This window comes from Lissotriton vulgaris, chromosome 8 (genome assembly GCF_964263255.1).
Source record: "Lissotriton vulgaris chromosome 8, aLisVul1.2, whole genome shotgun sequence".
Lineage (NCBI taxonomy): Eukaryota > Metazoa > Chordata > Amphibia > Caudata > Salamandridae > Lissotriton > Lissotriton vulgaris.
Window position 1 is genome coordinate 1,007,838,558 of NC_141696.1, and position 15,182 is coordinate 1,007,853,739.

At 37.6% G+C, this 15,182-nt stretch overlaps 1 protein-coding gene across 5 annotated transcripts in view; it reads left to right on the plus strand.

Annotated features, from left to right (window-relative positions):
* The window catches only part of DACH1 (dachshund family transcription factor 1), a 595,151-nt gene that overhangs the window by 379,131 nt on the left and 200,838 nt on the right, over positions 1 to 15,182 (plus strand). For 4 of the 5 annotated variants that reach the window (XM_086934898.1, XM_086934896.1, XM_086934894.1 and 1 more), the window contains one exon: positions 3,653 to 3,787. In XM_086934898.1, the coding sequence (XP_086791024.1) occupies positions 3,653 to 3,787 (135 nt within the window). The remainder of the gene's footprint in view (positions 1 to 3,652; positions 3,788 to 15,182) is intronic. The other variant, XM_086934895.1, reaches the window with a different exon arrangement.

The following is a 15,182-nucleotide window of genomic DNA, read 5'->3' on the forward strand; positions in this document are numbered from 1 at the left end:
TTAAACTTTAATTTCAATGATTGAGTTGTATTCCCTGAGCACGTACTTAAGAAAATGTGCAACAGTATCCCTGGTGCACTGTCATCATCTTAGCATCTCTATATTCCCACCAGCTTTTTAGAGGAATATGTGTATACACGTTATAACGAGCCCAACTAAAACTCCATAGTCAATGACTTCATGTTATCATGTTATTCATGTTTACATCAGTGCTTTTTATTTAGTCTCACTGATGAATGCATATAGAACAACAGAATATGTTTTACTTGTCAGCAGCTTCAGATATAGGATTGGGCATTTATATGCATGTTATTAGGACCCATATCGTTACATCCAACCCACATTTCTCAAAATCCCTTCTGTGAATTGGATAATGATACAAAGGGAAATGGTGGATGTAAATGTTTGATTCTATGTTCTCAGACACTTGTCTTGCCACTATTAAGGCTGATAGTGAATCTTGCATGTACAAGTTCAGAGATTCTGTTGAGTACCTTTAGCCTTTAGAGATTAAAGCAGCATTTAAGACATCAATTTGGCCCACTCTCATTGATGTTCTTCTAATAGTCGAAGGGATGTTCCTTTCCTAAAAATGGTTAAACTAGCTAAAACGTTGTTCCATTGTATTTGCTTGTAAAATAATACAGCGATGTGACTGCAAAATGCTTTTGAGCAATCAGTTCCTTAACTAAATGAAAGGAAATATTACACTAAGGTGCACCATATTTCCTTCATAAACCATTCAATCCAAACTGTGAGATGCACTATCAGCAGAAAATTGTTTATAAGGCAGAAACGTTGTTTCACTGCTTCTTCCAACTCCTTCCAAATCAATTTTAAACGTGAACCAGAACTAAAGCTACCTGAACTTGAGATGTCCCTGAATCCACTTCAGTTGCTATGAAATCTGAAAGAAGTAACATTTTCTTACCACTTTGCTTAAAGACCTGAAAATCTACATATGTGTTACAATGCTGCTCTTCGATCAAAAATAATGGTTTGCGTCCAGACATCCTGGCCCACCACCATTACTTTTTAATACAGGAGGAGTGTACTCTCATAAAAGAAGGATTATTTAGTGAAACAGAAAAGAGTGTGAATAGTCCTTCCTAAGGTGTGCTTTTTAGTAATGTGAAATCTGCTAATGGTATCATCCTATACCATAAGGTCAGGTGGAGTACACCACTGTACTAATGGAATAAACAGGAGCAGACAACTGTCTTTCTGAAGGCATAACTGATGCAAGACCTGTTTTTCATATGAGCTGTGCTCTCAATGTAGAAGTAACTCCTAAAGCAGGACCCAAGTATCTCAGTTAAATAGAGGTACAGATGCATTCTACCTTTGTTGCTTAAAGTGAGGACATTGTAGTATTATTGATGTTGGTTAGCTACAGACAATTTGCAGTGTACAAGATACAGAGCAGTTAATATGCACATAAAGGCAAACAATCTTAACATTGTTGACCATCAACTAGTTGCTTTCCCCCCAAAGTAAGTGGGTCTTATCCATTCAACATAATGTAAATATGGCCTTTCTTTATAACCTTTTTTGGAATATTTGCCTACAATTGATTTTTTTCAAATTTCATTTTTCATTCCTATTGCATAGCACGTATGCACTCCGTTCTGCCTCTAGTATTTACTTGTCTTAATTCATTGTTGAGATGAAGGTGTTAAAGTTACCAAGGACTATTTGTGTGCATAGAGGAAATAAAGTATTTGTAAACATAGTTTTCCTTTAAACTGAGGGCTTCAGCCTCATACCCAAACACCATGCTAGATTGAAAAAGAGTATTAAAATGATGATATGCTGTACAAATCATTATGAGTACAAATGACATTACATTTTGGCAGTTATACTGCATTTATTGAAATGCATTTAATTTAGAATGCAATTTTTGCTGCCTTGCTATTGAAAAAGTCCTCCAACACTACTGCCTTCAGAATGATTTAAAATTGTTTTATCATTGGTAAAAACAAACTAAATATAATTGTGTTTGTGTATGAAAACTGACTAACAACCTTGTATACACAAATATGTAGATGAACTAGTTATTGAGAAGTCCAAATTCTTGGTATTGTGTTCCTGTGCACTGTCTGACGAATGGCATCTGTATCTTCTAACATCATTACAAGTCACAAAGTATGCAACCCACCCAAAATATAATTATGAAGGTACATTCTTTTAGCAGAAATAGTAAAGTTTTGAACCAGTGTTACACCAGAACCATACTATCTGCTGTTTGTGACAGATATTAAAGAAACCATTGTACGATGAATTAAATATTTTCCTTGGCGATATTGTTTTCTCGCAATTTAGCTTGTGCTGCTTCAATTTTAGCATTAACTAAGCAAACAACCAACATCTCATAAAGTAAAAAATGTGATGAGAATACCTAAAACAATTGAATGTTTCAATATGTTACAGATTATATTTTAAGCCAAACTGGTATAGGTGTTCTTGTGTCTTTATTTTTTCAGAACAGAGTTCAACTCTTCCTGGATTTGTTTTATTAATTGATAATAACATATAACTGTTTTGCTCACTACTTTGTGGTCAAAAACAACTCTCACGTTTACGTAATGATGTCTTCTACAAGCAGAGCCAGACAACAATTAACTGTATGGCTACATTCAAAATATTTTCAACTGTGCTAAATTCAGAGATGAGGACACTTTCCAATGAAAACAAACCATGACAACATCATGACCTGCTGATTTAATTGTATGCATTAAATCCCATGTAACACTCATCAGTTTGTTTATCTTCATCTTAGTTTACCAGCATGCAGTAGCCCTACTGTTATCACTGACGATTCACTAAAATGCATAAAGTAGAGGATCTGACAACCCACAACAAGTTGATAATATTACAGAGTTGCCACTGTATCTCCTGCTCATCTCAGAAAAAATCCTCTTATTTGCTACTGAGGTGATAGAGTAAGAGCAAATACTGGAAATTCCTCATACCATCAAACTCCAAGCCTACTATAGCTCAAAATATTTCATTGGTGGAGAAAGCACACTAAACTGAATCCTAATACATTTATGTCAGCTGACTTGCTTCAAAGAGGCAGATCATTTTGCACAATACCGCTTTAATATTATTGTGCTCTATAGTCTCAAAATGGCAGAAAGCATTGTGCCAGGTGAGGTTAATATTTGTTCCAGTATATAAAATCTTCATATTTAGACCCTTCGAGAGTTTGTATGACATAATCATTATCCCCTTTCATAAACGAAATAATACCCTTTTAATTATATACTGTCCTTGTAATGGGTAGATGATTTTTCAGAACCAGAAGAAAGTTCAAAATATTAAACCTTAATTTCTACTTATTACACTTTCAACATACAACGTTCGAGAGCTTCTAAATCTCCATTCGTACTTGATGCAGCAAATTATATTCTTTGGTGTCACAATCAAACAACATAATTGATCATATTACAAAGTTGATTTATGATTGATTTTTTGGTAGTATTTCAACAGATAATATTGTATCATCTCTTTAGTTGTCGCTGCATTATATGGTCAAAATTACCAGAAGAAATTCTATAAAGTAAAAACATTTAAATTTGCAAATGTTATCATTGATGTAAGAATCAAAAAAAAGAATTGCTGATTAAATTACTCCATTGATGTTTAACAGCAGTGCATCAGAATGGACTTTCTATGAACCAGATGTTGATGAGTTTATCGCCGAATGTCCTACCGGGGCCAAAAGAGGGGGATCTCGCCGGCCATGATGTTGGACATGAAACAAAAAGAATGCATATTGAAAAAGGTAATGTGCATTATAGGGTGGATACAATTCTAAATAATGGGTACTGTGTATTAAATAATTTTTTTAATGTTTATGCTTGTATACTATTCCAGGAGAGTAATGTTTAGTACAACAACCTACGTTTTAGTTGTTTTCACAAGTGTAAAGTCCGTAACAAAACAGAGATAACGTGTAATCACTAATTTTATTCAACATTTGACACTCTGCATATTGGCAGACTGCATATGAGTTATCATGAAATAACAGTGACTTGAGTATTAAATGCATTCAATTTAAAAAGTGCAGAGATAGCATATTTTGTCATCAATCAGTGATTTCTTTCTGTTGGCCCATATTATATGCATCTTAAACAATGTTGAATGTTTGCATTTCAATCAAAATCATGCCAATTCTGCATTATTTATGCTGATATTAGGAACATTGAGGGGCCCCAAAAGGGACAATTGTGCAGTAGACTACTACCATTTTATGTGTATGATATTTAATTCTATTAGAATAATTTGTGTTGTACTTTTTTAATTCAAGAAATTATTGTGACAGTTCATTTGGAATCAGAAAACATGAAATAATCATGTCTGTTTTTTTGTCAATCTAATGTGCTGTTCAGTGTGTAGTTTAAGTACAGCTTACAAAACACACACAAAACTCTTTAAGACACTTTTTCTGACTGTGTGGATGGGAAACAACTTGTCTTTTGCCATTCAATAAAAGAAATGCGTCTACCCAGATGAAAACAGTACTAGATAGAAAAATATTATTCTGAAATTTAAACATGGAGATATCATGCATTATATTTGTTGCATCCTTGATACTTAAAACATCCTTGGAAGGAGGCTTTTCTATCAGTTGTAGAGTCTGTACTAGATACCTGACAAACCATCTTCCATTCAGTGCAACCTATATTCCCGAGTTTGGATTTAAAGTTTCAATGTAGGACAGCAGGTGAGTGCTGAGTTCCACAAAGCTTATAATACATGGTTATAATGAAGTACTCTGTTCAACTCTTTATTACTTTGTGATTCAGTTCTGATTTCAATTAAAAAAGAAGTCTTAAAAATCATGGTAATTTGACCCAATTTCTAAAAATGACTTTATATTATGGAGAGTCATGGTGACCACAAGGGGCATAACTTAGTCAGTGAGATTCAGGGATGTGAATCTCCAATTTACCAATGAAAAATGCAGCGGGTTGCAGGGTAAATAGCTAAAATGACCAAGTTTCGATATGCAATGTTCCCACAAAAGGAAGTGTCAGTACTGATTGGCATCCTGTGGGCTTCTTTGGCTGAATTTACAGTTTTGCTGCCACAGAAAGGCATGCGGTCTACACTTTGGGGGCCCGTTGCAGGCCTCCATGGAGAAGGGGAGGTGGTGGGTGCACATGGGGGTACCTGTGGTACCCCCCTGCATTTGCATACACAATGCAGCAGGCACCACGCGGCGCCTGCCGCTTTGTGTATGCAATGCATTACATGCTTTTCTAACATTGTGGCGGGTGCTGGTGTAGACACCGCCCGCCGCAATGTTAAACATGCATAATGTGCCCGCCACTGTGGTGGGCGCATCCTAATACCCCCCACGGGACCCCCGCCCTTATGGCGGATGGTCCCATCCCCCGATGGGATGGCGGGCGGAGTCCGCCCGTCATCCTAATGACCCCCAAGTCTTTATTTTTCTTCTAAAGGCTAACAGAGATTGACAGGATCTGATTTCCAACAGGAAAGAGTTCCAGAGTTTTGCGACAGTGACAACAAGGCACCAATCACCCAAAGAGACAGTTTTAGTACAAGGTACTGTCAGAAGAAATGCATTGGAGGATCGTAGTGGCCTGTTGGGAATGTGGATGGCTAGGCATTTTATTAGGAACTGGGGACCTAGATTACAGGAGGCTTTATAGGCAATACATAATACCTTGAATTTAATTCGGTTCCTCACTGGCATCCAGTGATATCTCTTGATGACATGTGAGATGGACTTGAATTTAGGGGGTTCCTGACAGCATTCTAGCTGCCGCATTCTGGACAGATTGCAGTTTTTGAATAACCCTGTTCTGTGCATTGGCAAAGAGTCCATTACTGTAATCTAAAGATGACATCTTCAGTGCACTATTCAAGGTCCTTCCTGTATTCAAATGGAGAAACAGTAAGATCTTTTTAATTATTTGGAGTTTATCGACCGAGGCTGAGATGACTGCATTAGCATGCGGTGCAAAAGTCAGTTTGTCATCAAATATAATGCCAAGATGCTGGACCTTGGTAACAGGGTTCGGTGGGAAGCCGAGAGCCGATGGCCACCAAGAGCTGGACCAGATAGGAGACAGCTTACCAAAAATCATGACCTCCGTTTTGTCGGAGTTTAATTTAAGACAATTGCTGGCCATCCAATACTGCACCAGCTGTGTGTCGTCAGCGTACGATGTTAGGCACATTCCATATGCCTTGATGACTCTGGCTAATTCCGACACATAGATGTTAAAAAGCGTTAGACTTAGGGACGAACCCGGTGGAACACAGCACGGTAATGTCATCTAGGCAGAGTGGAAAGTGCCCAGCGTTACCGTCTGGGTCCGATTTGTGAGAAAGGATGACAGCAGGTCTCTTGCTTTGTCCTGAATGCCATCACATTGACACGGCTGATCAAAGTATTATGATTGACAGTGTCAAATGCAGTGGAGAGGTCCAGCAGAATGAAAACTGCCCTGTCTCCCTGGTCCAGGATGAGTCATATCTTCTGATGCCTTAATTAGCGCAGTCTCGGTGCTATCACCCTTACAAAATCCAAATTGGGTGTCATCTAACCGATGGTGGACTTCTATAAATTTAGAAATGTGATGGCTCATCACCTTTTCAACCACTTTGGCCAGGAATGGCAGACTAGCTATAGGTCTATAATTTTTGGTGTCATCTGGATACAGATGAGATTTTTTTAATAGAGGTTTTAGTATGGTGTTCTTCCATGCGGTCGGAGATATCCCAGAGGAGAACATTACGTTGCAGATCTCGTTAATACAGGAGCTATTATTTCAGTGACTGGTACGAGAACAGCTGGTGGGCAAGGATCATTAGCGAACCAGATTTGATAGTTATTTAGAGTAGCTGGGCAATTGCTTTAATGTCGGTCACTTTTGACAGTAAAAAAAAGAACATAATGACCCCCACACCATGAGAGAAAACTCATCATCTGGGGCATTTGTTTTTTATTTTTCAAAAACGATCTCCCTCTTTAAGTGGTTCTTATTGAAAAATAAAAAAACTGTTGAAATGTTTGATGCCGGCTGGAATGTTTGAGGGAGCCGCTATTAAACCATTCCTACTTTAATAGGAACCACCATGACTGTGGTTCCTCCAAATGTATAGAGATGTCTGCAGGGCTAGCTGACATCCCTAAATGTGGTGGGTGGAGTACAGGCAGGATGGTTGACATAAATTCCTCTGCCACCCTGCATTCTTTTCTGCCTTCCAAACTGTAAGTAAGGCCCTTTGTCTAGAATGGCATAGTAGGTGAAAAACGATGGATTGGGTAGGGATTGCCAGTGGTTAGACTATTTGCAAGCCTTTGCCTTATTACCTTTTGATTGTCAGCTGTATGACTGGAAATCCAAGACTAGCTCAGCTTTCCTAGCCTACTACTACCAATGTTCGTGAATTCCGAAAGTAGTACATTTTCACCCATTCAAGGTGAATTCATATAAGTGAAGATTTACTAATTTGTTGGTTAATCAATCACTGTATATATATTTAAGTTCTTAATCAGAAACATGAACTGGTTAAAACCTCTTAGTAATATCAAGACTAAGAGAAAAAAAACACAGACATATCAGACCCAACTGAGGCCTCCCAACTCAACTACCAAGTTAAAAGTTAAAGTTAAAAATTATTTATTTGTTGGTGCAAAACTCCAAACACCCCCCACCTCCTTGAAACTACACCCTGGTAACTTCACAACACATTAATTCTGCAGGACATGGTGCCTGTTCTGTGGGCCTGTGCTCTTCAGGTGGATGCAGGGGACCAGGTATCCAAATCAGAAAATGAATGGATCAGAAACATGCACTGAATTTACTAGTAACCATTGCTGCAGCATGTTTTCAGCTACCTTGTTATATTTTAAATTGGCAGGCATTTATAGAACATGCTTATATTATATGTGAAGCTGATGTATGGTGTTAATTGGTATTCATAAACTGCATAAATATTTTATGTTATTATATATGCTCCTGTAGTAGGTACACATAGGTGTCTTTCTGGGAATTAAAGTATTGCTTGGATTTCATACAGTGGGCTATTGGTGATGTTGTCTAATTGTAATCACAGGTGCTGGGGTATGCTTAAATGTCACACTGCTTGATTGTCACTTATAGAGGGGCCTCAAAACGCACTCGGTGTGGTTTGTGAAATAACTAAAGTATCTGTCCCCTCTCTAGAAATTCCTCTAGAAAAACTGTTGAAAGCCACATTCCTTTAGAGCAGAATTTAAAAATGTTTGTTCCTACAGATTGAATCCACAAATCCTGAAGAAAAATAGGACTTGAATTAAGCTTGCATTTTGTTTCTCTTGTTTATTTTAAATGCCTTCTACCATATGCATGACTCTTGTGCATATAGACTCCTCTAAATCTCACACTTGCCTTAATCTCTTTTTTGAAACTGCATCTCTGCAATCTAACAATATTAATTCCAGCAAGTATTTGCTTCTCACAGAGCTCTCACTAAAGGTCACTCCTAGTATGTGCATGTAATGGATTCCTGTAGCATGCAAGTCTAACAAATAACTAATAACCTGATCACAAACTTTGGGCTCCTGGGTTGCGTGCTACTAGTCGCAAATCACTTAAAAGCCTCGTCAGGGGTATTATGCAATATATTAATGCAATTTAAATTCAATTTCAATTTCACTATTACATTTTTGGACAATAAGATTTATTATGGCTATTGAAATACATATCAGGCTCGATGAAGTTCATTTGGGTGGGAGAAGTAGGAGGGAGCGGTTTAACCTGCACTCTCTTTCTCCTCACTTTCAAACTTTTGCCCTAGAACAATGATAGGCATCCATGTTGTGAGGGAGGAAGAAATTAAAGGCTAGGATTGTGTCAGAAACAAGAAAACACTTCTGTAGTCCATAGTACCCCACCCCATCCCAACATGACTGGCCCACAGAGCCATATGACATATAACTTGGATGTGAGAGTGCTAGACAGGAGCTTGTGGGTCAATGCACAGACATGTGCCAAAATGCCTGGGAGGTCAATGGAAGACATATGTCTTTGATTAGAGTGAGGCTGAGGGGGGCTTTGTTATCTCCATTGAAATGTGCAGTCAGGGAGAATTTTGCAAGACTTTCCAAAAAGATAGCATATTACCTGTTTAAATAATTTCTTTTACAAAATAGAAGCTAAGTTAATGACATCTAAGAAGCAAAATACTTTCCTAAAAGTAGACAATTTAACTTTATCATTATGAACTTATTACCCACCACACATATAGTAATTAAATATACACATAGAACCATGCATTGGAGAATAAATTGAGGATTATGTTAAGTCAGATTACGCTATGTCATGTTATGTGACGTTACGCTACGTTATGTTCTGTTATATTATGAGACATTTGTATAGCATATATTATCATTTGCATGGTTATAAAGATACGTAGGACATACAAACTGCCCGTCTTCAAAAATGTTTTGTAGTTTGAGAATGAAGGCCATTATCAATGTTGATACCTGTTCTTCAATGCCTGATGATATGCCTTAACATTGAAATGATCCTTTTGGAAAGCGTGGTTAGTATTTGTACTGTATATTGTTTGGAAATGGTGTCTTTTATGTAATAGAGTATGTTAATATGTTTGTATCAAGGATTCACTGACAGAAAAGAGTCAGAAAAAAAGAAGGGTCTTACTTATTAAGCTGTTTTTGATTTTTCTTAACAAGGAAAACAGCTTTTGCCAAACAAACAATAATACATTTCCGACTATGGTGAATTGGCTCTCCTTTTGGTAGTGTGACTGAGCCAAGGCATATTGTTTCATGAGTTGCTGTGCAATACAATAAATACTTCTGAACAATGCAAAACAGTCAGGCAATTTGGTTTAGACAGTGATGCATGTATACAATAATAGTGCAATGTCTGTACGTCACTAAATTGTTAATGATATAATTAGAAGTAAACAGGATTACCATTTTATGGGGATAGTATTTCATACTTTATAATAGGCATTTATAAATTGGTTTTAGTAAAATCTGTGTGACAGAACACTGTTTAGAAATTCTTCAAAGTGTTTTATGATAATTTATTTGAGGTACATATCAAGGAATGACCAGGTCTTGATGGAAGCTTGTTTGTATTTTTGGACTTCTATTAGACAAAAACATTTTCCACTCACTTTGATTGATTTAGTCATAATTGCGTTCAACAACGTCTTGTGTATTCTGATGCAGGATTCTGCTCCCTTAGGTGAGTGAAGCCATCCCTCTCAGTTGGAACTTTTGGAGATTGTATTTTTTATGTGGAGCTCTTTAGAATGTCTGTGGTTGCTGGAGATGTGTTGGGGTAATACATACATGATTATTTTGAACTGACTTCACAGGAGAACATAAGGATGCCCAGTGAAAATTTGAGGTGTTTAAAGGAATGGTCATTTGAATAAAAACATTATGAAGATTATGTAGAAATTGTCTTGAAGACTCCAAATCAGTGTGAGTGCTGTTTGACTTTTCTATGTAAAGGGGTCCCCGTAAGGAGAGTGTATTGTGAATAACATACACTGGAAACAACATAAAACAACCAGTAAAGCAAAATTAGAAAGGCAAATTTTCGATTGGTATATATGATTTATTACCAAACACTGCTTGATTGCCGGTGACAATATATGAATTAAATTTGTAATTAGCAAGCCCCAAGGGGGGGAGAGAAGGGGGAGAGGGAGGGGGTAGTGCTCAAGGGCGTGTTTAGAACATGGAAAATAACACAGTATCAAAAAGGTAACCGATATATTATAAGGTTAGTGACAGTATAAAAGCAGTTGTAGTACACATGCCAAAATAAAAGGCACAATTTGAAGCATTGTCAAGGAAGGTAAGATTACACATATATTTAAAGCAGTCTTGGAAACTTTAATATAAAAAAATAACATTCCCCGCCTTGAGGATGGGACTTAAACCACTGAAATAATCAATGGGAATCTCCTATAACTTAGCCAGCATTTTACTTTCACATCAGAGAGAGTATATTGCCCACTATATTATGAATATTATGTTCATTTTAACTGCCGGAAACACAGCTATGTGGTTACATGATAGCATGATTGGAAAATATCACAAATAGTAGGAATGACATAGTGGGATGTGCATAAGGTGCTATGGTTTAGGCAGAAGTATTAGTACTAGGGTGTTGGCTACCATAACTATTCTAGGTTGTATGTGGTGTGGAGATGCCTGTGTATATGTAAGTGTAAGAGCTTCTCGAGAATAGGTAGTGTAGAGTACAGATGAAATTAATGAAAAATGCTAGAGGACCCTGGTGTGGTATAGAAAGATTGGGTTAAAGAGAAAAGATGGAAGCAGTTTGGTGTTCACACCACAACCTAGATGAAGAGCAGCTAAACACTCCTGTGGGATGATCAAAGAGGAAAATATGACATAGGGGTTCCCCCTTAAAATGGTAACAAGAGATCTGTGAGAAGCCAGGGAAGCAATACTACAAGGGCATTTTTTCATTTGATGGGCATTTACCATAATGGATATTAATCAAATGAAAATGCTGCATATCTGATAGATTAAGGTGACATAAATCTTTAGTGAGCAAATTACCATATTGGTAACTTGGTAATTCAATCTCAGCCATCACCTCTAGCTTTAATAGTTCTACGTTGATTCAAATATTTATTCATATAAACTATAATTCTGAGCTGAATCTCTGATAAAAAATTGATAACCTTCCTTATTGACTTATGCATCTTCAGTAGAGACTCAAAGATAAAAATAATGAATGCTGAGAACTAAAGGATTTATATAATTCCTGATCTCTCTATACCTTTCAAAATTATTGCAGGTAACAACTATGCTTCTTAACACTTTTCAGTTAGTAATTATGACAGCTTCAGTATTTAATTTGAAGCCTCCAATTGCTTCATAAAAACTTAACTCTCCAAGCACTTCTGGCCCCAAAACATTCCTGGATCGTCTCTACCAAAACATATCACCCACATTGAACAAGCTTGCTGTGCTCAGACCCCAAACCTGAAACACAGACATCAAATCAATTAATTAGTGGTACAAAGGGACTTTCTTGGGGATGAAGTTCACCACTTGAACCTAGAATGGCAATGGCTGAAGTCCTTATTGAAGATGTTAAAGCTTATTGCAAGAGACATAGGAGTAGCCAATATAACTTGGCCAAAAAGCCAGAAAATAGCTAACCTGTCTAGAGTCATGGAGAAGGCCTAATAATCAAATAAGGGAGATTTTCAACTAGTCAATCTAATTGGCCGGAATAATACGCTATCTGAAACTGTACTATATTGAATTTGATCTTCCACTTCAATCATAGATAATAGTCTACCAATTGAAACATCATACAACCAAAGTACCATCGAGCAGAAAACTGAGATTATGGCACCTCAGTCAAGGCATGTCTCCCTCCACCCTACTGAAAGTAATGAATTTGTGGTCCATTATAATCTCTGAGATCACCTTCATCCCCAAGATAATGTATGTATATTTATGTAGGTATAAGAGTATTTTTATAGTGCGAACCCATTCAAAAGGAAGCAGAGCACTGTACATGGTGAAAGGCAAGCTTTAACTCAACAAGCAATAGGAAAGGAAGCTGAGTTTTGGATGGTTAATGCATTTCAAAGTAGTGTTCTTTAAAAAGTTTAATGTTTAACTCTTTCCTAAATTTGAGCAGTGTTGGGGCAGTCCTGATGGATACAAGGGATGTTGCTTCAGATACTGGGTGCATAGGTGAAAAAGGCCTTTTGTCTTGTTTTTTCTTTTTTTATAGTTCCTACAACTTTACCATGCAGGATGTTAAGATGAATATGCCTTTACCATGAAGTTCATTGTAAAGGCATGAATAGTAAAGGCATATTTTGGTAAAAGATAAGTGTAGTAATGGTTACAGTACCTGCGTTGTAACCTCTAACATCCACCATGGCCTCTCCAATGCTCAAACTGTAAAAATGCTCCAAACCCAGCCCTGAACCATAAGACCAGCAACTGCGGTCTCCCCTGTCTCCAGACCCAAAGCCTCTTCCCTTCCCCTAAGCCACATACACCACTCCTTTCCTCTTCATCTATCCCTAAAAACCGTCCCACCCCTAGCCCTGAGACCCTATTACCGTCCCACAGACCTGATCCAGAAAACTCACACCATCTGCTATCTAAACCCTATATGACTCCAGGCAGGCCACCATAAACCTACAATCCTAATCCCGCCCCAGGGCCCTAAAATGCCCTTCCTTGTGTGGCACTCCGCTACCATCACCGCATTAGTCCCCATGTTAGCCTAAGTCATGAAAAGGGCATTCTGAAAAAACAACCAAATTCCACCATTTCCTCGACCCAGACCAAAACAGGAACAGCCCCAAATCCTTCTTACCATAACATCCAAAATGGGCCCATTGAATAACATTGAAAACTGGCTCTACCTCACCACGCCGCGTCCCTATCCCATCATTGCAACAACTTTTACCTCAAACACCTCCCACCCCTGCCCATTTGTTCCGAAGGTGGTTTTGAAGGACAGGTCTATTTTTTTTAAATCCCAATGGCTGAATCTGGAGCGCTGACTTGCAGACACTGCATTGCAGCTCTGATTACCTTTACCGCACATATGCCTTTACAGTTCACACCTTTACAAAGAAATGAAATTGTTGTAAAGGCATGCGTGGTAAGTCATTTTCAATGTAAAATCATTAGTGATTGAGACTAGGCATGGTACTGCTAAGTGCCACATTGTAAATGCATTGCGTAGAAACGGCCATGTTGTAATTGCTGTTTCCCACACCAAATACATATCATGCCCTTTTTTGGGTCTTTCCACTTTTGAAACATCATGCACATTAAATTTCAAAATAGGCATGCTCATATTTCGTAGAGCCTTAACGTATTATAATCCCAATCATTGGAAGAGAGACTCAAGTAAATAGAAGCAACACCTATGTCATCATCACACAACCTCTTGTAATGTAAACATAATTGATGTAGACAATCGTGTTCCTTCAGCATCATATGCCTCATTGATTTATTTGCAAGTTACCAAATACTTCTATGATGCCCTTGATCATATTTGATGTTACTTAAGTGACTGCTGCATGGTTTTCATGATGTATATATATATATATTCACTGAAAAAACCATAGGTTATAGACCATATATAGTTAGGAATTCGCATTTACAAAACCTTATTTTACTCACACAAAACCATTGAAATTCCATATATAGTTAGTTGCACTAACTATATATCGCGCACCCGCAATCCACTGCTGATGATGTCACATATTACATCATTCATGACATGGTCAGTGACATCACTGATGACATCACTGATGACATCTCAAATGACATCACTGATGACATCTCAAATGACATCACTGATGACATCACTGATGACATCTCATTTGACATTACTGATCACATCACTGATGATATCATTCATGTGATAATACGATGAACCTCTTCAGACTCTAATATAACCTTAGATACAATCAGTGTAAACAGACACTCACAGACTGTCACTCATCCATGGAGTTACTCACACACGTAGTCAGTCATGCAAAGAATCAATCGCACCTCCATTTCCTCAACTATACAGTTATACAAACTTTACTTATTCAAACATATACTAACACATATTTACTCTCTTATACAATCCCTGATACAAGTTCACAATGATCCATACAGCCACTCACACATTCACTGGCTCTTATGCACAGTTATTTATATATGTCAACTCTCACATGTACTGTGTTTTACATATGTACTTACTTTGACATGTAGCACTGAGATATCCATTCACTCACCAATACACTCATGCACACAGTCAACCGCCCATACAGCTGTTTCCACATGCACTTTTGAAACCATAGATCTAGTGAATCAACTGCTCACACATCTATGCACAGAGTCATACACCTCCCAGCCACCCACACACACACTCAGTCTCCCATACAAATACTTGGGCAACCAATCAATAACCCATATAGTTACTCATATAGCTACTTATCAACACATGCAACAGTTTACAGAACAACAGACATAATGATGCACAAATTAAGACAGTTTAGTCACTAACCCATGCACTCAGTGAGACACATTTAATCACTCACTCATACAGTCAGTCATGCACCTACTAAATCCTTCATCCGGACACTTATACATCCACTCATTC